Below are 26120 nucleotides of genomic sequence, written 5' to 3' on the forward strand. Positions count from 1 at the left end.
TTTGTCAATTATGGTCACATTTTTTCTGATACATATACATGTACTTATGCTGTATAGAAGTTTGAGCTGATTCTGATTAGCATTAAAATTTTTTTGAAGTTGCTCCAAATAGCATGTACTTTTATTGTAGTTCTTGTTGCTATTACTGTATCATTGTAGTTGCTCAGACTTCAGATATAAATTATCAATGTACATTTAAAACCATGTTTTCAAAAGTTATGACAGCTGGTTTTTACAGCTCTTTCCTGGAATTAGAGTTGTAACCAAGGAAACCTAAGGAGTTAATTATTTCCTTGAATAGTTTATTCAATACCAGTAGCTTATAAAACAAATACTGCTACTGAAACAATTAGTTTATGCACATAGTTCAAAAAGAAACAGCCATGGCACGACAATGGATCCCACCAGAGCCTTTTGATCAGAAACCTAATTGGCTTGTTACTCTTGTGAATGGCATACCACGTTTTGGGCAAAGAAAAGTCATTGGAGCTCGAAAGAGTGACCTTATAGAATTTTAGAAGAAGGTTACAGTGCAGCTCACTGAAGAGATTGGTGAGCCAAAGGAAATTGGAAAAAACCTCATTGATATTGAGTGCAAAGAGTTTCGTAACAATGGAACTTCAACAGATCTCTACACAATAGAAACAGCAAAGACAAAAAAAGAGCAGAAAAGGAAATCCTATAATCTCAATATTGGTAAAAGATTTGCTAAGAGTGGAGAGTTTGGGTTTAGTGTTGGTGCTGATTTCTTTAATATTGGTGGGATTGGAGTATCATCAAAGTTGAAAGTAGAAAAAGAGAAGACAAAGGAAGTAAGCAGCAGTGAAGAGCATACCAGGACTCTATCTAAAGAATATGGCTTTGATGGTGGCATACCAGTCCCTCCAAAAACCTTTATCAAAGTGAAGATCAAGACTTATGCTGTCTCATACAAAGCTGATGTTCACATATCAGTAAAGATGCCCATGGATGCAAAGCTGCAAGTATTGGCTCCAAGGGTAGACTTGTGTTCTTGTGGTGGAAGCAGGATGATCTGGATAACTGCTCAAGATTACCTCAAAGCCTTTATGGAAAGAGCTGATGATCCTCAGCATGACGTAGATCACAGATTGCTAAGCTATAAAACCGACACCACTCTGCAATATCTTGGAGAGATAACAAAGGTGGAGGTTCATAAAGAATACGAACACAATATCGAATAATTGATTTAATAAACAATTAAGTTTATTAAAAGTTTTTTTTGCAAAAGTTTTGCATAGTAGATACTGCAGCCATGGCATACACTAGTACACAACTAAACAATGAAAAGTTACACTTCCGATTGTTCAGTTCTTTGCATTAGTAATTGTTCTCAGTAAAATTGTATAATCATCCCACTTATTATCATTAAAGGTTTCAATAATTCAGTCATTTCGGTGTCTTGCTTGAGTATAACTGTTCTTGGCATCCCACTTGTTATCGTAAGGTTCCAATAGTTTGGTTCCTTGAATGAGTAACCATTCTTGGTGTTCCACTTGTTATCATAAGGTTTCTATAGGTTTCTATAGTTTCTATAGTTTCTACAGTTTTCTATAGGTTTCTATAGTTTCTATAGTTTTCTATAGGTTTCTATAGTTTCTATATATTTCTATAGTGTCTATAGGTTTCTAGAGTTTTCTATAGTTTCTATAGGTTTCTATAGTAGCCGCTCTTGGCATCCGGCATCCCACTTGTTATCGTAAGGTTGCTTTCTTGGAATGAGTCCCTATTCTTTTGGTTAGACTATACCTGGAATTAGAAACCAAACCACTCCTTTGGCACAAAATGTTATTCCAGACTCTCATTCCAAGCTTGTAGCTATGGCAATACATCAAGTTTTTGGATAGCTATAAAAAGAGTGACCCTATTATTCACATCACACAACCTGGTTCATGCTTTTGTAGTGACACAGTTTGCAACAAAGAGAACAAAGAATGGCTGGATTCTATAATGAGAACCCATTTTGGATAGAAAAGATAATCAGAAACAACGAAGCACGTTTTGGACCTAGAAAATTTGTAGGAGTTCGCAAAGTAGACCTAGAGGAATTTCTTGATAAACTGGTTCTCACACTGAAAAAGCAAGTTAAGGAGCCTAAAGAAGAAGGAAGAAATGTCATTGATATCGATTCAAAAGAGTTTTGCAACAATGGGAGTCAAGAGGACACATTTCACCTAAAAACTCAAACAACAGATGAAGTTCAAGCAAAGAAGACGTATCAGCTAAAAGTTGGAAAGAACATCACAATTGGGGGAGAAGCTGGCCTTGAAGTTAGTGCAAAGTTCTTTAATGTTGGTGGAGTTGGAATATCAGCTAAAGGAAATGCCTCACACACCAAAACTAAAGAAGAGGTAGCTGCAGTAGAAGGCACAAGGAGCCTCTCACAGGTTTATGGGATCAATGGTGAAATGAAGGTCCCTAAGAATAAGAAGGTAGAAGTGAGAATAACGACATATGCTGTCTCCTACTCTGCAAAAGCTGAGTTAACTGCTGAGATACCAAACAATGCATACTTGGAAGTTCTTGCACCAAGAACAGATTGGAAAGGATTGTGGGGCCATGCCTGTTGGTGGAGAAAAACGTACATAAATGCACAAGACCTGCTCAAAGCTTATACCGAAGCACCAGAAGTTGATGTTGATGAAAACACTGGAATAGCAAAGGTAGAATTTGAATCCAAGTTGCTGTATCTTGGAGAAGTTACAAAGATTGACAAGGAAAGTGAAGCTCCTATTTCAGAAGCACGTCCCCTTGAGGAGCCTTAATCTTACAAAGACTTGACTTAGATGTAATTATTTTTCAAATTTAGATTTGCCTAAATCATAATTTGCCTTTCTTGGCTATTATTAATTTTTGATAGTTATTACAGTTAATATATTGAAAATTTCATGTGGGGGCAATATTAGAGCACGTAGAAAAGAACTTTAACAATAACAACTAATTATAATCTCTCTACATGAAGTTATATATGTTTGATTAAACCATTATTGCATAGTACATTGTATATTAATAGTGTCATAGTTTTGGTGTGTATAGTGCAAGCCCAATAGCAGACAAAGAGGCAGCTATCAAAACCAGGTACCCAGTCCGATAGACAGTTGACATTTGAAAGCCTTTACCTGAATCCCACATCTAAGAATGCAACAAAATAAACCTTTCAATTACAAACACAAAGCAAACTCACAAAATGCCGAAAGCTATTGAAAAAATGATAAGTAAAGGCAAAGGCAAGTCCAGTCTTGCAGCCAAAGATGAGGTAAGGATGAACTGAGAGCTCTTGTATTGCAGTAATGAACTGTGGGAAACTCTTACCACTGCTCAACCAAGCCAATGTAGTGGCCCATAAATCTTTAAGAGTTAAGAGAGAGAAGGAAAGAGAAAGGGTTACTTAGCCTCAGGGTTTCCCACAGTAGTGCTTAGTTTCATATCAGTGGATTTTTTTATTTACTCAAATATTCTATATTGATAATTTGTCAAATTTTATCAAACAGGCAAGGATAGAATTCTTATTACCTTTTCTGATACATACACATGTTCTAGAAAGTTTGAACTGATTTATAAAATCAAGCCAAGACCAAAGGCTATAGCCTTTGATCTTTGGCCAAATTTTGTCAAAAATGGCTCAGAGAGAATTCTCCATTTTTATAATTTTTCTTCATACATATACATGTTCTCATGTTGCGTAGAAAATTTGTGCTCATTCCGATCAAAATTAGATTTTTTTATAAATTTTTAAAGTTGTTCCAAAATTAGATAAAAGTCCCTGTACTATAGTACACGGTCTTGGACCAAATTTTGCCAAAATTAAAAAAGAGAGAATTCTTCATTTTTATATTTTTTCCTGATACATATACATGTACTTATGATGTGTAAAAAATTTGAGCTGGTTCCAATTAAAATTAAATTTTTCATGCAACTTTTAGCATTCTTTGTGGGAAACCCAGGCTAGCCTTTACAAGCAGAGAAGAAGAGAAGAGAATGTATACATACCAAAGGAGAGAATAACTCCAGTTATTCTGTGAGATATGGAAAGCATAGCAGGTAGCTGAGGACTGTGAAGGCGCAAGGTATCATTAAATAAGATATCATTAATACCTCTAACTTACTTTGATAATAATATGGAGAGGTGAGGTGAGATTGGGCGATTGAGCTCCTTGTTTCGCTCAAAAAAGTCACCATTAGCCATCGTACCACTTTTTCTGCAGCATCTAATAAAAGACAAGTTTCAGTGATACATTACATGCGTAGTCAACTCTGAATAAAGCTAGTCAGACTAGAATAAAGCACTTCAACAAAAGTAGTGAGTCTAAAATTTTGAATTCATTTTAGTACATAATTCTACATACATCAATGCTCATAACACAATACCAAGCTTAAAGTCTGAACCAATTTTTTATTGAGAAGCTTTTTCAAATTACCTAAATAGGTCATTACCCCATTATCGACAGTTACATAACTACTTACATGATTGAAGTTGACTGAAGGCTAGTGTTTACCACTGCCTGTCTAGACCTATGAGGGAAGACAAATATAAATTCTAAAATATCTCATGCCTCACATAACAGCAACTCTTAGAGTGGAGAAAGAAGACAGCCTCAAACTTGACCTCAACAAACAAGACGCCATTTTGATATTAAAATTAAAACGTGGGTGTGTCTTGCTAGTTATTAATTAAGGCGGGGTCACAGTTACATAACAAAGATGGCTGCCGGATCTATTCTTGTTGCTCGAGCTCTTTGCAGAGGATCCCTGTCTCCTATGTGGACAAAACCACTACCTAGCATTAGTAATAGTACCTAAAATATTACATACTAATTTATATTCATTTTTAGACGTGCTAGCTATGTCATCACCTAAGAAACAATTAATGTCGCGTTCTCTATGTAAGTTAAGTGTATATATATTCATTTAGATTCTAATGTATCAATAGCAACAAGTACAGTAGCGAAGAGTTCGTCGGGGAAGCACTGGTTTTCAGAGAGGATAGTCTCTGTTGCTATAATGGGTCTCATACCAGCTGGTCTTATGTATCCCAATCCTATCATTGATTACAGTATTGCAGTGCTCCTACCTTTGCACATACACTGGTAAATAATGCAATGTTACTTTTTGTTGCTGTTTACACAAAACTTTACACAAAAATTAATACTAATTTTTAATCAGAATCAACTCAAACTTTATACACAACATTAGAACATGTATGTGCATAAAAAAACCATGGGCTATAGCCTTAGGTATTTTTCAGAAAATGGCATATTTTAAAAAATTTCCATAATTTGAAAAATTGAAGTCGGAATTGACTCAAACTTTCTACATAGCATAAGTACATCAATATGTATCAGAAAATGTAATAAAAATTGGGGGTGATTTTGGAGCCATTTTTTGGAAAAAACCATGGGCTATAGCCTTGGGTATTTTTCATAAAATGGCATATTTTTAAAAATCGCCATAATTTGAAAAATTGAAGTCGGAATTGACTCAAACTTTCTACATAGCATAAGTACATCAATATGTATCAGAAAATGTAATAAAAATTGGGGGTGATTTTGGAGCCATTTTTTGGAAAAAACCATGGGCTATAGCCTTGGGTATTTTTCAGAAAATGGCATATTTTAAAAAATCGCCATAATTTAAAAAATTGAAGTCGGAATCGACTCAAACTTTCTACATAGCATAAGTACATCAATATGTATCAGAAAATGTAATAAAAATTGGGGGTGATTTTGGAGCCATTTTTTGGAAAAAACCATGGGCTATAGCCTTGGGTATTTTTCATAAAATGGCATATTTTTAAAAATCGCCATAATTTGAAAAATTGAAGTCGGGATTGACTCAAACTTTCTACGTAGCATAAGTACATCAATATGTATCAGAAAATGTAATAAAAATTGGGTGTGATTTTGGAGCAATTTTTTGGAAAAAAACCATGGGCTATTTTGCACCAATGCCAAAATCTTATTGGAAACTCTGCAATTGAAGTCTTCCAGTCTCATTTTGTACTATTATGATGTATTTTAATTCCTCTCCTCTTTCCTTTCTTCTCTCCAGGGGTATTGCATCAGTTGTTGTTGATTATGTTCCAAAATCAATTCAAATGGTAACAAAGGTATTCTTGTCGACCCTCACTCTCCTTACAGTCGGTGGTCTTGTTTATTTGACGTATACTGACGTTGGAGTCTGCAATGCCGTCAGAATGCTATGGACAATCAACTAACTGAGTCACACACTAACTTAATAGTAATTGTAATTGTTGTAGACTGTTCACATTAAACGCATTGTATTCTTGCACAAGAGTAAGGTATTACCTGCTTTCGTGGTTATATTGTCATAAATTGTTACTAAAAATAAAGTTAATAATAATTAATACATATAATCATTACGATATAATAACAGCTTTTCTCAGCAATTAAAATATTGATTGCAGCATTGTAAAACTATTCCTGACGTCCTAGTTGTATCGCTCTGGGTGTAACAGACGATCAGCAAACATTTCATGAGTGTCATTTGAATTTGTGGGCGTGGGAGCAAGGACGAGCCGAGGAGTAAGTCCCTCTTTTTCATCGTCATCATCAGAACTAGAGTCATCCTGTGGAATAACCGGTACCATGCTGTACTGATGAGTCCATCTTGCTGCACAAAACTTCAAGTAGCACTTCCTTGATAACATGAATAGACCGTACACCAGTACAAAGACCAGCGGTAGATAGAGGAGTCCTTTGTAACAGAGCCATGCCCAGCCTGTAGCAGAGAGGCCGGCCAGGAGTGCTAAATAAAGGAATATGATTGCATCCATAGTGTTAAATATATCGTTCTTGTACGGGCGAACAGTGATGAAGACCAGTGCCACTATTATACTAAAAACAATCTCGAGTGCTAGCAAGACTTTTGCTTCATGAAATAAGTACATTAGTCTTAGGATTACTCGAAGGTAAATATACAGCCCGGCAAAGAAACGGAGATCAAAAGACCCATTTTCCCCATCTTTAAAGCAACTGTTGAATGTACCCACTAGGGCCTTGAGCCTTTCTATATGGTAATGTCGCCTCTCCAGCGATCTCTGTATGCACTGACTGAAGAGCAACACTGTTGATGGTATCAGGACTAATACTATTAGTATAAGCAATGCTACTGATGCATACTCAATATGACCAGGACCAAAATAATCGAGCGTTCCATCATAATAGAAAGCAGTACCAACCCATTGGCCAGACATTGAGTACATGAAGGATGGTTTGAGTAGCTTGAAGCAAGTAGCTATGATCCTACTTGCACATATGATAGCCACAGTGGCAAAGCTATCCATTAGGGACAGCTTGAACTTGAGTCTCGAGCAACGACAGAGTTTACTGATGGTCTTTGTGACTAGTACGACCGGCTTTACCTTGTAACTGTTCATGAGTACCAAGGAGTAGAGGAGAGCCAGTAACAGTAGGGGATAAATGGCTGCTATAAAGTCCAATAGGACTGCATGTATTGGCATAAAGTCATCAGAGAGGCAGAGAGGAGGGAGAGGGAGAGGAGTGATGATCTCAAAATTAGCAATGCTGTAAAATAGAGTGAACCCTCTCACTATGGTATTGTTGTATTGTAGCGAGGTGCTGTTGTCAATCTCAAATACCCACGAGGGATAAGAGAGTCCCGGGTATTTGATGGAGACTGCTTGAGCAAAGAAAATGAATGCATTAGTCCCACCAGCGTTGAGACTAATGCTCAGTCCAACAATGAGTATGATTAGTACTGTCACAGCAAACACTTCAATGGCTAACTGTATATACCAGCCTATTCCATGATGGCATTTGATGCAACGGAAATCAATCGTGTTTGAAGACATTTGATAGTCACTAGAGCAACGTCCACAAAGCCTACCCTCTCTATTCCCAGGACACATGTTAGGAGCATACGTCGAATTAAAATCATCTATTTTTTGACAAGGTAGTGTCCGCCCGTATGAATAAGGACAGCCACCGCCAACCATTGAGTTAAGTGTTGAGGTATTATCAGTAGAGCTGGTATTGCTCCAACAGTAGCCAGACACTGTAGTCAGGGATGAGTTGAGTGTACAGGGAGTTTGAGTGAGTTGACACGTTGCACTATCAACACACTTTAAACCAATGTCAGGCTCAAGTGTCACATAACACTCTGGGCATTTGAAATAAGTGAACAAGGGACACTCTTGAAAGCTAACTGGAACAAGAGATTTCAGAGATGGTCGGCTAGTTGTTGATATAGACATCATTGCACGTTTATTCTTAAAGCCCAGACAGGTGCTATCCACATTTGCTTGTTCAGAGTATAGGATGAGAGGGATTGGACCTGAAGTTTGAGCACTAATACAGTCAGGAGCATCAGTAGGATAAGTCAGAAATGAGCCAAAGCCAGATTCGATGCAAATCTTAACTTCCTGAGTGTCCTCTTGGTCATAGTTATTGTATACTTTGAGTGGGAGGGCTAGTGGCTGACCAGGAGCAAATATTAATGGTATCATTGAAGTAATGTTGATATATGCTGGCCCGGACTGTATAAATTCCTGACATTCAGAATCACTGTCATCGTAATGCCACCAGTTTCTCCAACAGAATGTCTTTTTTATGTCATCTTTTGTCAGCAAAGGAGACTCGCTATTTGTCCAGGCACACGGTAGCAACGAGTCGGCATATATAGAGTTTGTTTTTTTACCGGCTATATTGTCACTGAAGAAAAAGCTCGTATTCCAGTTGTCTGGATGTATAGACTCATCAATATACTGTATGAAGCATTGTGCTATTCCTACCCCAGTGTATGATAGACTACTGAGGCTGCAGCCAGTCTCATATATAGCCCCACCAGAGAAGTAAGCTGTGTTACCCATAAAGGAGAGATTGATGTCATGAGATACAATGACTTTAGCACAATTACTGAGGTGTATAGCTGGCCCATTGTCAGCAGTGTTTTCAGTAAATGCTAACACCTGGCTTGATACGCTTATCTCAGTTTGATGAACATCCAGTGCAGATCCCCTATTACCCATAAAAGTAGTTAAGTTTCCAGACAGTACTAGTGGCAGCATTCGTGTGTATACAATACCAGAACAACCGGTGTCCGATGGAGAGGAACATGCATCATCTACACTGTTATAGTCCCAGACAGAGTCTGAGAGGACTACTGCTAAGGGGGTTGAATAAGGGTAAAGGTGAATGAGAAACATAGCAGCTCCTTGTGGTGCTTGATTCATTGTCATATGAGCTCTATCAAGTGTCAGTTTCCCTGGATCACCATTAAAAACTTTCTTAATCATCGATTTGACCGTGATTCCTCCACCAAATGAAGTAGCAGCATTACCACTAATTGTAGTAAGACTCAAACTGATGCTGTTATTCTCTGAACCATACAAAAACATTGCAGCACCTCCTTCTGCTAGCGGAGGGATAAACGTTTTAAATGCATCAGGAATAAAAGCTCCGTTGCCCGAGATGGTGTCATTATACGAGACAACGCTATTATTCATTGCATTGTCATCAAAAGATACGTAAAGTGCTCCACCAAACTGAGCTGTGTTGTGATTAAATGTATTTGAGTGTAGATTAATAGTATTATTGAGGGCATTTCCTTTGAAGATAATACTCAGACCACCTCCTCTTCCAAGACCAAAATAGTCCCGGCCTGTACTAGGATAAGGATCAAGGTTGATGAAAGATGAGGGTGACGCAGTGTTATTATTGAAATCATTTTGGCTGATTTGATATTGAGCGTTTGACACAAGTGAACTGTCAATGTTTGACGAGCCTTTGCTTGGGCAGTCAGGCTCGTCTGGATCACAGTATGAGAACTCTATGACTACGCCACCACCTATTGGTGAGGGGTAGCCTCCATTTGAAGTGAAAAAAGAATTTGTAATGCTATTATTGCTGCCTATTGTGTTGTACAGAATGAGACCATAGCCTGGACCACTAATGGCAACTGAGTCCAAGGTAACATCCGAGCAGAACAGAAAATAAAGCGAAGCATGAACTGTCATGTACTGGAAGCTGCTGGTGACATTAAAATTTCTGCTGGTGCTTGTCACTTCCATGTTGCATCCTTGGAAAGTTATGCTTTGTATAGTGATCCGTTCAGACATGAAGAAATACAGGCCACCTCCATCAGAGCATCTTATGATAGTTGCATAGCTACCAATGAATGCAATGTCAGACAGAAAATCTATTCTTGTCTCTTCTAGATGGAATATTCCATCACTGAACTGAAAGGTTGTGGAGTTAGATATATCATCTAGCACGTCCTGGATACTTGACTCTGTTACGTGGACTGTTTTTCCCCTTGCAAATACAGCAAGACAGCTTAGAACAACTAAAAGCAAAGCCTTCATCCTTCCAGGAGAATGGAGACACGCCCTTTGCAGATGTCAGGATAAATTTGTAAAGAGGAGGAATGATTCATGAATAATAATAATAACAACAGAACTAGATTTAGATTTAAGAATGTAGATCGATAGTAGCAGATGAAAATCCCTCCCTTTAATATAAAATAGTACAGTGAAAAACCTGTATCCTAAAAAAGAACAATAATAATAAATAACTTGATAATAACAATGAGTTGAAATTTTTTTAAAGTTCTCCATGAGCCTCTTCACCATCTGCTGCTGGCGGTAACGTTAAAACTTCAGGCTCTTCTGATGACTCTTCCTTCTCCTTTTCATTTTCTATTAGAAAATTAAAAGGAAAATATAATTTCATTATACTATACGTGTACATCAAGCATACTTGAAGGAGGCTCCTTTTCCGTTTCACTATCAGTTGGAGGAGGTGGTAGTTCCTCATTAAAATCAGGAGGAAGAGTATCATCGCTACCAGGACTGTCACTAGGATACTCCGTTGTATTGCTCACATCCTCAGGATCAGCCGTCTTTGTCTTATTCTTTCCCGACTCCGTTTTAGTTGAGTTGGATTTACTTTTAGAAGTTTTAGGTTTAGGAGGTCTGTAGTTCCTGGCTTTGTTTACAAGGTACATCATTTCTCTGCTTAGTTTTGCAGTCTTGTCCTCAATATCAGAGCAGAGCATGATGGGATCTTCATAAGGTTTGGTGCTATTCTGAAGCTCTTCTGTTTCTTTGTACCATTTCTAAAAATAATTTAATAATAAAAGGGACAACGTGGCAACTGGCAAGTATGAATTGAGTCAGTAAATTCATAATAATAAACAGTTGATCTGGTATTTTATTTATTGTGCATGAATTTTAATACGATGAATCAGCTACTGTACATACATGTATTAAGAGAGCATGCCCAGAACATGCTCAGTAGAGTAATGAATCAGGAATGATGCCATGTTAAAAGGCCAGCAATGCATGTACATGATAGCATTCATTAGAAACAGATTATTGCATTGGTTACCAGTGTTTCCATAGTCAAGTCTTCAAGTGTCTTGATCTCCACTTCAGTAAAGATATCTTCGCTCATATTCCTCATGTAGAGTATCATGGCGTAGGATCGATTAAGACCAATAATAAGATCCTGGATTAACTTGGGCCGTTTCAAAGCTTCCTTCAGCCTACGGAAGACTGGCCTTGACAATCTCTTGAGCTCACGATACTTCTGTTGGTAGATCTCAGTTGCTGCTTCATATCCATCGTCCTCTAGCCATTCCCCTGTAGTCTTCAGTGCATCAAGTATCGACGAGCGTTCCTCTTCGGTCGAATGAATGTTCACTTCTTCAGAATACATTTTGTCTTGAGTTTCAAATATGTGAGACTCGAGGGTGTTCTTTGCCATTTCGTTAAGTCTCTTTTCTTCGTCGCGTTGCTGCAGCCATTTTAATCTAAAAAAAATAATGTATAAAGAGCATCAAACATAAAAATATAATGCACTTCATACGAGTCTGGTGATAATTTCTATCTTACTTTGTTACTGAGATTTCTCTTCCTTTATCAGATAGGTCATGTAGGTCAAGCTGTGTCACAACTGACGTCAAATTAACTTTGACCGTCCTCATCTTTGCAGTGTCTTTACTTTCCTTAGCTGTAGCATTAGCTGAAGCATTGTTAGGGCTGGTGCCATTAACTGAAGAGGAGACGTTGAGTGTGCTGGCATTACTAGCGGGTGCGGTTGGCTCGTTTATCTCTTCCTCCTCTTCTTCTTGTGATGGTGGAACATTCTCTGTTACACACATTAAAATAAATAATAAAAAAAAATATAAATATACATGTACATACCTTCATTATCATCAGAGGAGGTGCCTTTATCATCAGGTGAGTCTTCTTTTGTGGGTGTGTCATCATCAGTCGATGGACTTTCTTCTTTAGTGGGTGTGTCATCATTATCCGAAGGTATATCCTCTTTGGCTGTTGTGTCATTATCTGAGGCTGTGTCTCCTTTAGTGGGTGTGTCATTATCAGAATCAGAGGGCGTGTCTTCTTTAGTCATTCCTTCATTCGAAGCTTCAGTTTCTTTTTTATTGGATTCTCCAGAGTCTTGTTCCCTTTTGTCTTCAGTTGGTGGATCCCCTCCTTTCTCTTTGTCTGCTTCCTTCAATGTCTCTTCTCCTGTAGGCTTGTCTTCTTTTCCTGTTTCCTCTTTACCAGTCTCAGTCTCTTTGCTTTCTCCTTCAGTTTTATTTTTACCTTCTTCCTCTTCTGATCCTCCAAACAGATTAGAGAAAGCATTCTTTAATTCTGAAAAAATAATAAACATTGAATACTGAAAATAAAGAAGAGGAGAGAGAGAGAATAAAAAAGGTGATGTCCTCACTTGAAAAAGTTGACTCTTCTTCTAATTGAGGATACTCAAACAATGATTCAGCCTAAGAGCACACACACAAATCAACAAAAGGATAATATAACTGATACACATACAGAGTCCAGTGCTAGGAGTCCACTATCATCCATCCTAAAGTGAACTTTAATGCCACTTGGACTGCCCTCAGGATTATCGGATAATGCCTTTTCTATTTCACCCAAATGAACTTCAGTGATATTATGATGGCCAACAGACCTAGTAGGAGAAGAAATATCTCATACATGGTAAAGATTACACAAAATAGTAAAATTTAAAAAAATGGACACCAGGACATGTGACTCAGGGAAAACTCTATTTCGGATACAAATACATGATCTTATGTTACATAAAGTTTTGAGCCCATTCTGATTAAAATTGGATTTTTTTTACAAATTTTTAAGCTGCTCCAAAATCTGGTAAAAGCTTCTTGTCAGTGGGCAAAGACCCTCTACTCCTTTCTTGAGCCAAATTTTGCCAAAAATGACTAGGAGAGAATTTTCCGTTTTTATAGTTTTTTCTGATGTATATACATGTTCTTATGTTGTGTAGCAAGTTTGAGCTGATTCCGATTGAAATTGGATTTTTTTAATGAATTTTTAAAGTTGCTCCAAAATTGGGTAAAAGTCCCTGTACTATAGTACAGGGTATTTGGCCAAATTTCGCCAAAAATGACAAGGAGAGAATTTTCCATTTTTATAATCTTTTCTGATACATATACATGTTCTTATGTTGTGTAGCAAGTTTGAGCTGATTCTGATTGAAATTAGATTTTTTATGAATTTTTAAAGTTGCTCCAAAATCGGATAAAAGTCCCTGTACTATAGTACAGGGTATTTGGCCAAATTTCGCCAAAAATGACTAGGAGAGAATTTTCCATTTTTATAATTCTTTCCAATGCATATACATGTTCTTATGTTGTGTAGCAAGTTTGAGCTGATTCCGATTGAAATTGGATTTTTATTAATTTTTTAAAGTCACAAAAATCTGGTCAAGGACCATATACATGTAGTACAGGATTGGTCCATAGCTCAAGAATTTTGTAACAATTTTGCATAGCATAAAAAGTATGGACTAAAACTTGAATATTTCTTTTAAACACAGGTACTTTATTTAGAATCCAGGTAATTATAGGTGAGGTACATGCACTTTAACTTATAACAACGATAATTACTATCTCAAAACCCACTCTCTTTCCTGCTGGCTAAGAAAATCAACGTCTCCATAAAAAACATCAAACTTGAAATCGCTAGAGTACCGATTGAACGTCAGGACCTTCTTCTGCGGATATTGATTACCAGAACTGAATAAAGTACGAGTGACACTCTTTGTGTATGGCTTCCCTTCAGCGTCAGTATTCTGCTTATCAAATGAAACCTGAGAGAGAGGAGTAAGAGGTAGAGGAAAGAGATTGTGCCTTTTTTCAAGGGCTATATATTTTGCAGATTGTGTTACTATTCCCAAAAATAAATTCCTCGAATTAGTTGCTTATAGATGTGAGAAATTCGAATTTGGGATAAAATCACAAAAAATTAATACAGTGAATTATATATCCGCTAAATCTATAGCCCTTGAAACCTAAGGTAGAGGAGTAGGAGGTAGAGGAAAGAGATTGCATGGATACAACAATAGGAGGGAGTCATGTTACTCTAGTGGTTGGTTACCTGTATAGGGTACACATTAGCATCTTTAACTATGAACTTCTTCACTCGAAACAACTTAGTGTGTGAAGCTCCTTGGTACACAGCACCTGTAATAGTCAATCAAATTATTTTTAAAAATCATTTTAATACAACTTAATTAATCAATTACCTAGAGCAGCTGCCTCATCAGTATTGATATTTCTACCCAACTCAGTCCTACAATGAAATACTCCAGGGTCAACAATGAGTATCATAATGTAAATAAACATACTTTTTGACAGCCTTCAGTAGTAACTCCTGTACTTTGGGTACTCTAGTACCACCTCCAACTAGTACCACAGACTCTATCTCACCCTAAACATGTGAGAGTCATGTGACATCATAACAAAAGAACAATGTACCAGTGTTATATCAGCAACTCTTAGAGCTTGCTCAACAGGCCCAGCTAACCGATCAAACAAGTCAGAGCACATTTCCTCAAATTCGACGCGTGTCACTTTTGCCTTAAAGTCAATGTCCTCAAACAATCCTTCAACCTAAGGAGAAGAAGACTCTTATGTTTGCGACTTGAGTGCCACGTACTTGTGAGTATATTTCTGTGTTGGCACTTAAAACTTTTTTGACTCTTTTTGCTTCTTTAAGTAGCTTAGCCATAGCACGAGGAGACTCTGTAATCTTACCTTCAGTTTTATGCTGGGACTACAAGAGAGAGAGAGAGAGAGAGAGAGAGAGAGAGAGAGAGAGAGAGAGAGAGAGAGAGAGAGAGAGAGAGGGAGATAGAAGAGGAAACAAAAAGAGAAGACAATTAGAGAGACACTCAAAATAGTTTGAAAGAGGTGCTAATTAAGAGTACAGTAGTTCTCTTCCTACCATGAATATTTGTGCCAGGTGGTCGCGGAGTCTCATCTCCATCTCTAGTCCGCCTAACGTCCTATCGAACCCGACACCTTTGACACGAACCTGAGGATGAATGTGAGCCTGAGAACCTTCTCTGACCTGAGTCTTTTTAAACTCTACATTAGTAAGAGAGTAAAGAATGAGAGATACAAATAGAGAAGAGATAGAGAGAGGCAACACTAACCTGCTATGGTCGCAATAGTGTTGGTAGATCCCATATCAAAAAACATTATGTAAAATGGAGTCGTATTGAAAGACGCTTGTCTATAGAGACCGTAGTTAAGAGCCACTGAAAATAAAATAAAATCAAACCAACAAGATTTTTCAAACAATACTGACCAGCTGCTCCATCAGTCATTAATTGAAGGACATTAAGGCCGACCAGCTGAGCAGCACTGGGAAAGAAAGGAGAGTGTAAAAATTTCCATGCAAAAAGTGAACAAGCCTCCCTCCATTGTGTGGCATGTTATTGTTGGCATACACAATGAATGATAATAGCATAAACTTGCTGACCTTATTACAGCTCTCCTCTGTGCTTGATTAAAGAAAGCTGGAATAGTAATGATAACATCTCTTATATTGGTTCCTAGAAAAAGGACAAAAGAGTTATTAAAACCATTACATGTACATGTACGTAAGTATTACCAGCATAGTCTTGTGCCAATTCCCTTGAATGATTGAACAACATCCCAAGCAATTCTTCAGGAGTAAAATCAGTGTTCCTATAATAATTCATCGATAACAATAGTTACTTGATAATCACTAGAGCTTACTCATCATGACGAAATAGAATAGTACCTAAATAAAATAATAAATTAATACTAAGACTCCTCCTCCTCTAACCTCTCTCTTCATCTTTTCTAATATCGTGATAAGGAAACCATTCCTTGTACTTGGCAACCAGTGGATTGTCATACGATAGACCGATCAATAATTGTAGATACGAATAAGCACTTTTTGGATATTTAACAGCCTGTGGAGTGAAGATAATAGGTGATGAATTATAGCTAACAACGAATAGGAACATACAGCAGTTGAAGCGTGATCTGAGAATAGTCTCTCTTCGTTTCTAAAAGCCACAATAGCTGCTGTCTTCCTCTTTGACTCTCTTTATATTTTATGTAATACAATTGTTATTAAATAAATCTTAACTTACTTATTCAATACAATTTCCATTGGTACACCAGGCTAAAATAAAGTAATGAGTTAAATATTATACATACACATACAAACAAGTCACATAATACATACCTTAACTAAAGCTACTTTAAACCATTCACTACTAAAATCAATGGATATGACAGCTGCCTGGACCATTCTTCCTTCCTCTCCACTAAAAACCATCAGTAAACCCAGAAAAAGTAACAATCTGGGTAACATCTTGCTCTCCTTCTGAGATTCTCTTTCTTCTTTTCACAATTTACACCAAACTGAACTCAGTGGTTTTCAATATTCGCCCCAACCATGTGTTTTGTCATACACTGATTGGTCGAAGTCAGTCGGTATAATTCTTGCGGGTTAACGGCCAAATTTTGAAGATGACTCAGCCCGTCTAAATTTTTACGGGTCATCAGCACTAATTATTATCTTAGTGCATGCACTCCCACGTTGCATGGCAACATAAACAAGTTGGTGCTAAAAGGTCTGCAGCATTTCGCACCAAAGGCTTTTATGGCAATGGTAGAAGATTCGGAGAAGAAGACTAAACCAATCATGATTGCAGCTCGGGAAAGAGGTAAAAATACTTAAATGCATCCTGCAGCACAGTTTTGTCAAACAATTGCCACAGTAGAACTTTCAGCCTTATGCTATTTACATAATGCTTTACTTCATTGCTGTCATCATTGATAGGACCTGGGCCAGGCAGGTATAAATTACCTCCATGTTGTGGTCACGAGACACATGATATGACTAAACAAGCCATGCCTGCATATTCATTCGGAAAAAGGCTTAGCAACTCAAGTTTGTTGTGCATGAGATTTATAATGCATTTGTATGGTTGTAACTATACTTCATTTGTAATTATAGTGTTTAGAAAAGAAACCAGCCCTGGACCAATCTATTTTATTGACCCAATGCTCTCTCGCTATGGTCGTGATGGTAATCCTTCTTATTCTATCTTAGGGAGACAAAAGGATCTGAGTTAAGTCAATAATGCATGACATGTTTTCATTTGTATTTCAGATGCATTCAAGACTCCTTCTCCTGGTGCATACTCTCCTGAAAAAGTACACCCACAAGGGGAAAAACATGCCCCCATTTATTCAATGGGAAGGCGAACAGCATATAGGAAGAGTAAGATGCACTTTTAAAGCAATGCTCAATGTCTTTTTTTAAACCAGGGGATAGCACTCCATCACCCAGTTCTTACACTCTTCCATGTCTTTTGGGCCACAAGATACCAAACAAGCCGGCCAGTGCATCTTATTCAATGGCGTCTCGTCCCATTACTGGAAGTTTCTCAGAAGATCTGGCAAAGACACCAGGGCCTGGTTGCTACAATGCCATACCACCAAACATATATACACCTAGGGCTCCTGGATATTCAATGCTTGGAAGGAGCTACATGCCAGGAGGTAATTGAATACTACCAAACAGCAGCATATACACTTGTACTGCTAATTGTGTCTATGATAATCTTCAAATGTCTTTAGATGCCACAATGAAGCCTGGTCCAGGCGCTTATAGCCCTGAAAGAGTTTACCTGAACAAGACCCAAGCACCAAGGTTCTCTATGGGAATCAGGCACTCAGAGTTCATTACTCCGCTCATATTGGAGGTCCGTTGATAATAAAGAAGGATAAAACAAACCATTAACTATAATGATTTGTCTCTAATGCTAATACCATAGAAGCTGTATTGCTGTAGTCTAACTCTATAATAGTACATAATTTTATTTTAACTATGATACTTGATAATTACATAAAAATAAAGATTATCATAATATGCACATAATAATTATTCTATGATTCTGGATAAGGACGTTTACGTTTACTGACATAGGGTTGTACAACAAGAGGAATAGTCTGTTCTTTAGTCTGTTGAGATGATTGATAAAGCTTGCTTTCAAATTCCATTCTTTCGAATAAAAAGAAATCAACTTCTTGACAATAAAACTAAAATACATACTTTGTATGAGAACGAGGTCCCGCATTCCACACTCCGCCATAAGATGGAAGCCTATACTAAGATAAAATTAAAGACACAATAAAAACTAAAAATTACCATTTGGGATTATCTGCATCAAGTTGACCTGATTTTCTGAGATTGCTATGAAAGTTGGCACCAATGCGTTTAGGATTTCTTTTCCCTTTACCATGTTGATCTCCTACAAAATTATCACAAAAAACGTCATCTCTTTCTCTCTCTTTTGTAAAAGATCGTTATACTTACTCCAATGTAAGAAATCATCTTCTGATGGACCGATTGGATGCTTATAACAAATACCGCCATGATGATTATCTTTCTCTTCTTCTTCATCTTCATCATCATTTAGTAACCAAGGTGGTGTAGCTCCAGTGTGAATATTGCCTCTTTTTGAAGCTGTTACTCTGCGGTTAATCAAAGTAAATGAACAGCACTAAAAAAAACTTACTGAATTTTATCCGACACAGAAGCACAAGCAGATGATGCAAAGTGCTAAAATAAAAATCATATTATATTAATGGTGCATGCATTATCTCTCATGAAACAAACCTTTTGAACTCTTGTTTCTGCTACAACTTTTTGCTGTGCTTCTTCTACCTCTTCTATTTCCTTAGCAGACTATAAAAGAGTCCTTCAATAAAAGACAGTAGAATACATAACTAAACCTCTTTGAGTCTCTTGTTCCTGTTAGCATTAAGTTTGTCTAATTTTTCAGCAACAAGTTCCTTAAATCTAAAAATAACTACTCGCATGTACATCAGTAAATAGTACGCATTACTTATCCAGCTCTGCCTGGTAGATAATTAAGTTTTGCATCTGTGACTTTTTGATACCATTTTCCCAGCAGTAATATCTGGTTTTCTTATGATGACTCTCACTATTATATGTTAAGGAATTATTCTACTAATTTTCAATGAGGATACTTTGCATATTGACCGCTTAGAACAACAAATCCCTATTGCTATAAAGTATTGTGTTGCATTACCTAGTCATGTGTTCTAGCAATCCGCCCCATTCTACAGTTGTAAAACCATCAGATATGTGCTTATTAATCTCTTCTTGGCAGGAGTAACACCACACTGTAATGCCAGGCTCAAGATCCCCATCAACAATATTAGGCTTTTGCAATAGACACCTAGCACTATGTACCTGGAATTAAAGGGACACGTTCACGGAAATAGAATGCACACGTTACTGTAGAGGAAGTAAACCTTAAATTGGGCGTGCAACCCAATATCCGTGTATAATATCTATGGTGCAACAGATCATTAATTAATAGTTATGACATGTGTTTAGACACGCGTAGAGAGTAGAGACAGCAATCAGTCGCAGAACCAGGAGTAGGCATCTGTAGAACACTTCTTTCGAACAGAATTAGCTCTTTTGCCACCCTAAGATACTCTTTTTAGTGAAGAAACACCAGGAATATTTACAAGTAGCCACTCGAGTAGCCATTTTGCCTTAATTATTAGGAGCGCAGCCACTAAACGTCATCATTAATGATGTCATCTTGAAATTGAAAAACGGGCCAGTTTTTCAAGATGACCTGCTTCCGTGCATGTGTCCTGGCCCTTTAAATGTGCTAATTATAAATCATTGATGATACATTACTTTTTTATTAAACTTGTCAAGAATGAGCTTCAATTCGGTTTGATGCTTCTTGGAAAATATGTGTCCTTCCCTTCTGTCATTATGGTTCTTTCTACAAACAGAGCAAAAGGTGTAGTCGTCCTTTGTTTTGGATTTTTCTTTTTTCTTGTTCTTGGAGGCCATTTTATTATAGCCCCGCCTATAATTATTATAACTAATAGCCCCATCCATCACGTGTTGAACACGTGAGAGCCATAACGCCAAGAGTCACGTGACACTTTGCAATCACGTGACTTAGCCCCGCCATAAGAGGAGCCGCCATTGCGCTGCTGCTTCTTCTTGTCAATCTTGTGACCTATCTCGTGACATTTGACTGACCAAAGAGAAAGAGGAGCGGTTCCAGGACTATGAGTCGTGGCGGCGATGGGAGTGACTTTTCTGATGAGAATGGAGGAAGAGGTGGCGAGTATCTTCAGAGAGGAGATGATCCAGAGGACCTGCACCAGTCTAAGAGGTTGAAATTAGGCGGCGGCGACTCGCCTACCCGTATACTCAGCCTACACACGGACTGGGTCCAGAGAGAGCCAGAAGATCGAGCAACGACTGCTTGTATGCAACAACTATAATAATTATTATTGTCAAAAGTATTTATGCATAATTAATTGTTTTTGATGCCTCTTAAAGGTGTGAATTGGGTGTATTTTATCATCTAAAAAAATTTTTTTTAGATGTAGGGGGTGATCCCGGTGATGGTCCTATTCCAGTTCCTCAGTCCGACTTTGAGATTGAGATCAACAGTACGGGCCAGGAAGGAAATGGAGGCTCGCCAACTCAAGAAAGTGGCATCACTTTAACATCTGCTTCAATCACGATAGAGCCAAGAGTAAGTAATAATAATAAAAATATAAATGATGATAAAAATAATGATCATGATGTACAATTGTGTGGAAGTGTAAAGGAATGTTTGCATTCTTTACACGTTTCGAAATTACGTTAAACTCTTTTCAATGGTGATGATAGCATAATGGCGCTAGTAACTTTCAACTTTAAAGGAGATAACGATCAGTAGAATCTTAATGAAATACCATCGTACATTGAAAGTATTTTTTTAACCTCTTATATCAGATATTGACAATTGATTCAAGACTACCATCGTCTGTTCCTGTTACTACAACAACGGCTTCATCGTCATCAGGAGCAGCTATACCTGTTCACAAGATGATTGCTCACCTCAGAGATGAGGAGGAGGAGGAAGAGGAAGATGAAGATGAGCCTTCGATGTCTAGCACAATGGTCACAAACCTCTCTACTGCCGAACCCGTTGTACAAGCTCCTCTTGTGGAAGACATTCCAGTTTCAATGGTGGCTTCTCAGACTCCTGATTTCTCTGCTCTAATGGCTGGTGCTAAAGGGATGTTACAGGTACGTGTATGTATAGGTACATAAACTAAAATGTAATATTCGTTAATGAAAATTTTAGGTACCTACTGATCAGCAATCACTGATACATCAACATCCTGACCTGTCTGGTGGGGGCCAGTATATGCAGGCACCTGGTGATGGAACTGGGACCGGAGGTATTAGATATAATAAGAATTAATCCTATTATTATAATGTCTTAAAGGTCCGTTGTATGTGATGATACCACCCACTACTAACAGTGCTGAGTTATTGCAGGTGATGCAGCAAGGACAGGTTCAAAGACCATTAATGCCTCGTCTCTCTACTGGTGCTCTAGCGTAAGTCGTTAAACAATGTTTGTAGTACTGTATCTACTGTACATAATAAATGTAATCGTTAAATCGTAATCAGCCCCAACCCTGGTACATAATAAATGTATCATGGTTTTTCCTATATGGATATAAATTATCACTTTGGGAGCTAGACTTAACAATTTGTCTCTTGTAGTTCTCCCATATCAGATGATGGTAGGAAACACAAAGAACTAATTCGTAAACAGACTCACAACGAAGGTTAGTCTCTCTCTCTATGTCTGATAAGATAACAATCCTTTCTTTCATCTTAGTTGAAAGAAGGAGAAGAGATCGTATCAATGAGCTGATCAAGATATTAGCTGAGGTTGTCCCAGGCTGTCAAAAGAAAGACTCATCTAATGGAAATATTGTTGGGGTAAGGAGGAGTAAAGGACATTATAGCATCATATTGAGTCTCCTCTTCTTTCCTTCCAGTATGTGTACAGCAAAGGTACTGTATTGGAGAAGACTGTAGAGTATGTGAGAGAACTCATTATGCAGAACGAGCAGCTGGTAGCAACAGCTAAACTAGCCGAGAAGTCCGCCAGTGCACTTCACATCCTACAGAACCAGATAACAGTTTTAGAGAAAGAGAATACATTCCTTCGTGCTCAGATGGTTCAGCTAGGGATTGATACTTCATCTACTGCACTCAGCGGTGCTCGCTCTCTTCTTTCTAATCCTTTAGCTCAGAGTCTTTTGAATACTCAAGTCACTCCCCCTCCTCCTCCTCCTACTACTAATACGTCACAACTGCTAGTGTCTTTAGCTCAGACCCTTACCAGTAACCCACTCCTGGCTTCTCTTTCTCAACTCAACAACAATCCCAGTAGTACTTCTGCTGTTAGTCCAGTGGTCGCTAATGAAAGCCCAGTATGTTTCTCTTAGTAGATGATTTATTTAATCATTCGTATCTGATATAGGTTACTGCCTCTGGTCAGTCTTCTCAGCTTGTGCCTCCAAACAGTCAAGCGGCTATTCTTATGAACTCTCTTGTCCAAACACTTGCTACCATCGCCAATAGCAACACTCCAGCCCCACCCCCTCCTCCTCAGGTATTAACATGTCATACTCTTTAAAAATTCTTACACTTTCTTTAGTCATCAGGTTTATCTGCATCTGCAGCAATGTCTCTCCTTAATTCTCTCATGATGGCTCAGAACGCTCTCTCTGCTACAACAACTCACACAACACAGGCCATACCACTCTCCTCTCATCCTTCTGCTTCTCCTACTCCTGCCAGTCTATTAGTCTCTCCACACGCTCAAGATAACAATAAGATCACACCACCAATGTGATATACCATATACTGTCAAGAAAATCACATAATTATATGCTCTCTTGTCTTTTGCACTTGTACATATCTTGCTATAATAATATATTATGATGTTTGTTTGTGACATTTTAGGAATATTGCTATTATAGTTTTTAAATATAATACATACTGTATATTTTTGTTGGCTCAGCAGTACCTTTTCAATCATTTTAGAGGTTGTGTTTCAAATAATGCTAAACGCTGCCACATTTTTACTTACTTAGATATATATAAGAAACAAAAACAAGAAACATGATAACAATAGGAGTTTTGATTTTTTTTTTCAGTACTTTCTAATTTCCTTGCCATAAAGACAGATAACGTTGCTTGACAGCATGTGCAGCTAGTTTAGGCTGTCTCTCACGAGTGAGGAGTCCTTTACGATTACCATCAACTCTACCAGCAGCTGCATGAAAGAATATAAACAGAATTAGTACTTCAAAAAAATTCCACCTTACCCTGAGCTGTTTGAAAATCGGCAAAGTTCCATATCAATTCTCCGATGAAGAAAGTTTTTCGGAACTCGTCAAAAACCGGCCAGTAATCCATTATTGCACTCAACTAATATAATAGGAAGAGAATATTCTTCATTTAAAAATAAGCAGTTGGTGATAGTTATACCTGAAACTCTTCAGTCCACATGACTGGAGGGTCCTTGTGGAATCCAGCGATTGCTCCAGCTCCATACTCCGATATCATGATTGGCTTCTTATGCACTTCTCTCCATTGTTGTAACTCATAGCGCATTGGATCAGCAGCTGTGTCAGCTCTTCCATTATTATCATACCAATTAAAATATCTGTTCAACATTATGACATCCATGAACTGGTTCTGCAGGGAGTTGAAAAATAGAGACAAACTAGCTCATGAAGGCAATCGTTATTATGAAAAGACTATTTCGTGCAACACATTATAAATGTTATGTGACTCACAGCTTTATCAGAATAGTAAGCTTGATTGCAGGCAAAAGTGATTGGTCTTGATGGATCCAGGTCACGTGTGGTAAAGGCTACAGTTCTACAGAACACAAAAATTTTGACAACCTCATACCCTCAATAGAATAGGGTATAAAATAACAGTGCAAAAACAGCTGAGCATCAACATTCCTATTTTTATGCCTTTAGTAAGATGTACACTTCGATTTTGTTAATAAATTGCATAAGCACATATGGTCAATGTTTGAATTGAATTTTAAATAATTATGAGGACCTCATTATACACCGCCTGCAATAAGAATATCTAAAATTATCGTCTACAATCGTACTTGAAATAATTCTCAGCAACCGGAAGGTCAGAATGAGGCTCATTGGCTATTGACCACATCACAACTGATGGATGGTTCTTATCTCTAGTAATCATTTCTCTCATTACCTCAAGATGATGGTGTAGAGTCACATTAGCAAAATTATCTTCTCTATTATAATGATAAAAGGTTGATAAAATTTGTGCTTTTCCTCCTTACAATTGTAATCCAACTGCAGGGCTTTCTCCAATGACTACAATCCCTTCCTTGTCACAGAGGTCAAGCATTTCTTCAGCATAAGGATAATGACTGGTCCTGAAAGCAGCCACATTCATCCACTTAAGTAAATTAATGTCCTTCATGAGAAGAGCATCGTTTATGCCTTTACCAAGTATCTATGTATTCAAAACAACACTTTATATCATTTGCTTTCAATTTGTCTTACATCCCAGTCTTCATGCTTGCTGACACCATGAAAGTAAAAGGGTTTGCCATTAATGAGAAACTGATCCTCTGTCACTTTAACCTCTCTCAGACCAACAGATTGTCTATAAACATCAGTAAGACCACCAGTAGTGATCTGTACCTGCAAATACACAGCATGTAGAAGACTATAATCAAATAACACAGTTTAATACTTGGAATGATTGCATAGCTCCAGGAGTAGAGCTAAGAGTCCAAGGCCACCATAGGGTAGGATCAGTAATCTTAAGAGTACCTTTAGCAAGTCCATCAGTTACAGTTCCTACATATTATATTAATGGATGACAATAGCAGTATGATAGTACCTGAATCCTTCACTCCTGATAGACTGACTTCATAAGTTGCTTCATTATTTCCTTCTACTCCTCCTACCATTACTGTATATGCAACGCTAGCACTCCCATCTTCCTCCAGTTCAGTAACAACACTGATATCAGATATATATGCCTTGGGAGTGGTATAGAGTTTTACTGAACGATGAATACCAGCATAATTAAAGAAATCAAATTGCCCATCGTATGAGTAGTAAGGATAAGAATAACTATGACATGGCAACATTTTAAAAAGCAAAACAATAAATTGTTGTTTTACCGAGGGTTGTCATGAAATGTAATTGCAGCTGGGGGCAGAGTATGAGCATCAAGTGTATTGTTAACAGCAACAGTCACTCTGTTTGGTTGTCCTTTATCCAAGAGTCCAGCAATATCAGCTTCAAATGGTAAGTGACCTCCATCATGTGTCATCACTTCATTACCATTGACCCACTACAAGTTATAAACTAAGAGACAGATGACACATGTGCCCTTACCACTATCGTGTAGTAGTGAGCACCCCCGAATCGTAACACTACGCGGGTTTTCCCGTCTAACCAAGAATCGGGTACCCAAAAGTTCCTGTCATACCAAGCCCAACCAACGTAGTCTCTTATGCTAGGATCTTGAGTAATGTCATTGAAACTGGCAGGGACTGGCATTAAAATAGTCTTTCCTGTCTGATTATATTAAGTTTGACAATTTTATGTGTATCATTTTGAAACTTACTGATTGCAAAGCCTGGGAATACCACTTCTCTTTAAATCCTTCATCCCTCAGTTCTGACCTGTCTATTCTAAAGTGCCATATCCCATCCAGGTCTTTAACAAGTCTGGAAGAGGAGTCCTTTGGATAAAGGAGGCCTTCACAGTAGTTGTTAACAAGTATTAACAAAGTGACAACAAGAAGAAGCGAGGGAGCATTCGCCATTCTACGAGCCATTCTAAGTAGTAGTAAAGTAACTTCACTAAAGTAT

At 37.7% G+C, this 26120-nt stretch overlaps 7 protein-coding genes across 8 annotated transcripts; 3 read left to right on the forward strand and 4 right to left on the reverse strand.

Moving 5' to 3' along the window:
• Positions 1-2902: 2902 nt before the first annotated feature.
• LOC100633388 (succinate dehydrogenase cytochrome b560 subunit, mitochondrial-like) lies at positions 2903-4668 on the reverse strand. The gene is made up of 6 exons (XM_003387039.2): positions 4577-4668; positions 4483-4530; positions 4125-4226; positions 4009-4070; positions 3203-3366; positions 2903-3150 (listed from the first exon to the last, which is right to left on the reverse strand). Exons 1-6 carry the CDS (start codon positions 4642-4644, stop codon positions 3034-3036), a joined length of 561 nt encoding a protein of 186 aa, XP_003387087.1. The 5' UTR covers positions 4645-4668; the 3' UTR covers positions 2903-3033.
• Positions 4669-4674: 6 nt separating this feature from the next.
• Positions 4675-6384, forward strand: LOC100633514 (succinate dehydrogenase [ubiquinone] cytochrome b small subunit, mitochondrial-like). The gene is made up of 4 exons (XM_003387040.3): positions 4675-4804; positions 4851-4901; positions 4949-5105; positions 6067-6384. The coding sequence occupies exons 1-4, from the start codon at positions 4720-4722 to the stop codon at positions 6230-6232; spliced, it is 459 nt and encodes a 152-aa protein (XP_003387088.1). The 5' UTR covers positions 4675-4719; the 3' UTR covers positions 6233-6384.
• A 4124-nt stretch (positions 6385-10508) lies between these two features.
• LOC100635398 (hypoxia up-regulated protein 1-like) lies at positions 10509-16789 on the reverse strand. The gene is made up of 23 exons (XM_011406032.2): positions 16553-16789; positions 16458-16489; positions 16331-16409; positions 16145-16274; positions 16075-16099; positions 15947-16023; positions 15815-15887; positions 15641-15696; positions 15486-15590; positions 15275-15417; positions 14987-15103; positions 14806-14940; positions 14676-14758; positions 14574-14620; positions 14426-14511; positions 13951-14138; positions 12842-12980; positions 12738-12789; positions 12203-12661; positions 11891-12146; positions 11385-11808; positions 10755-11112; positions 10509-10693 (listed from the first exon to the last, which is right to left on the reverse strand). The coding sequence occupies exons 1-23, from the start codon at positions 16679-16681 to the stop codon at positions 10599-10601; spliced, it is 3288 nt and encodes a 1095-aa protein (XP_011404334.2). The 5' UTR covers positions 16682-16789; the 3' UTR covers positions 10509-10598.
• A 137-nt stretch (positions 16790-16926) lies between these two features.
• On the forward strand, positions 16927-18138 carry LOC100633767 (outer dense fiber protein 3-like). The gene is made up of 6 exons (XM_003387042.3): positions 16927-17036; positions 17153-17263; positions 17330-17443; positions 17486-17596; positions 17644-17877; positions 17956-18138. Exons 1-6 carry the CDS (start codon positions 16973-16975, stop codon positions 18087-18089), a joined length of 768 nt encoding a protein of 255 aa, XP_003387090.2. The 5' UTR covers positions 16927-16972; the 3' UTR covers positions 18090-18138.
• LOC100633639 (coiled-coil domain-containing protein 84-like) lies at positions 18090-20273 on the reverse strand. Of its 2 annotated transcripts, none has more exons than XM_003387041.3 (10): positions 20060-20273; positions 19434-19597; positions 19227-19325; positions 19114-19180; positions 18998-19066; positions 18897-18940; positions 18695-18852; positions 18527-18629; positions 18431-18481; positions 18090-18379 (listed from the first exon to the last, which is right to left on the reverse strand). In XM_003387041.3, exons 1-10 carry the CDS (start codon positions 20267-20269, stop codon positions 18265-18267), a joined length of 1080 nt encoding a protein of 359 aa, XP_003387089.2. In that variant the 5' UTR covers positions 20270-20273; the 3' UTR covers positions 18090-18264. The 2 variants fall into 2 exon arrangements, with proteins under 2 accessions (XP_003387089.2, XP_019852965.1); XM_019997406.1 differs by having other exon boundaries at positions 18431-18486.
• A 155-nt stretch (positions 20274-20428) lies between these two features.
• LOC105312975 (uncharacterized) lies at positions 20429-23280 on the forward strand. Its single transcript, XM_011406033.2, has 10 exons — positions 20429-20647; positions 20767-20921; positions 21164-21460; positions 21519-21615; positions 21663-21777; positions 21947-22011; positions 22065-22168; positions 22228-22665; positions 22716-22847; positions 22893-23280. The coding sequence occupies exons 1-10, from the start codon at positions 20446-20448 to the stop codon at positions 23088-23090; spliced, it is 1803 nt and encodes a 600-aa protein (XP_011404335.1). The 5' UTR covers positions 20429-20445; the 3' UTR covers positions 23091-23280.
• Positions 23281-23316: 36 nt separating this feature from the next.
• Positions 23317-26114, reverse strand: LOC100635525 (beta-glucuronidase-like). The gene is made up of 12 exons (XM_011406034.2): positions 25874-26114; positions 25642-25824; positions 25425-25597; positions 25139-25374; positions 24989-25095; positions 24796-24936; positions 24570-24745; positions 24372-24521; positions 24040-24124; positions 23729-23938; positions 23566-23668; positions 23317-23513 (listed from the first exon to the last, which is right to left on the reverse strand). The coding sequence occupies exons 1-12, from the start codon at positions 26084-26086 to the stop codon at positions 23401-23403; spliced, it is 1890 nt and encodes a 629-aa protein (XP_011404336.1). The 5' UTR covers positions 26087-26114; the 3' UTR covers positions 23317-23400.
• Positions 26115-26120: the final 6 nt, after the last annotated feature.

This window comes from Amphimedon queenslandica, unplaced genomic scaffold, assembly GCF_000090795.2.
Source record: "Amphimedon queenslandica unplaced genomic scaffold, v1.1 AMPQUscaffold_13373, whole genome shotgun sequence".
Taxonomy (NCBI): domain Eukaryota; kingdom Metazoa; phylum Porifera; class Demospongiae; order Haplosclerida; family Niphatidae; genus Amphimedon; species Amphimedon queenslandica.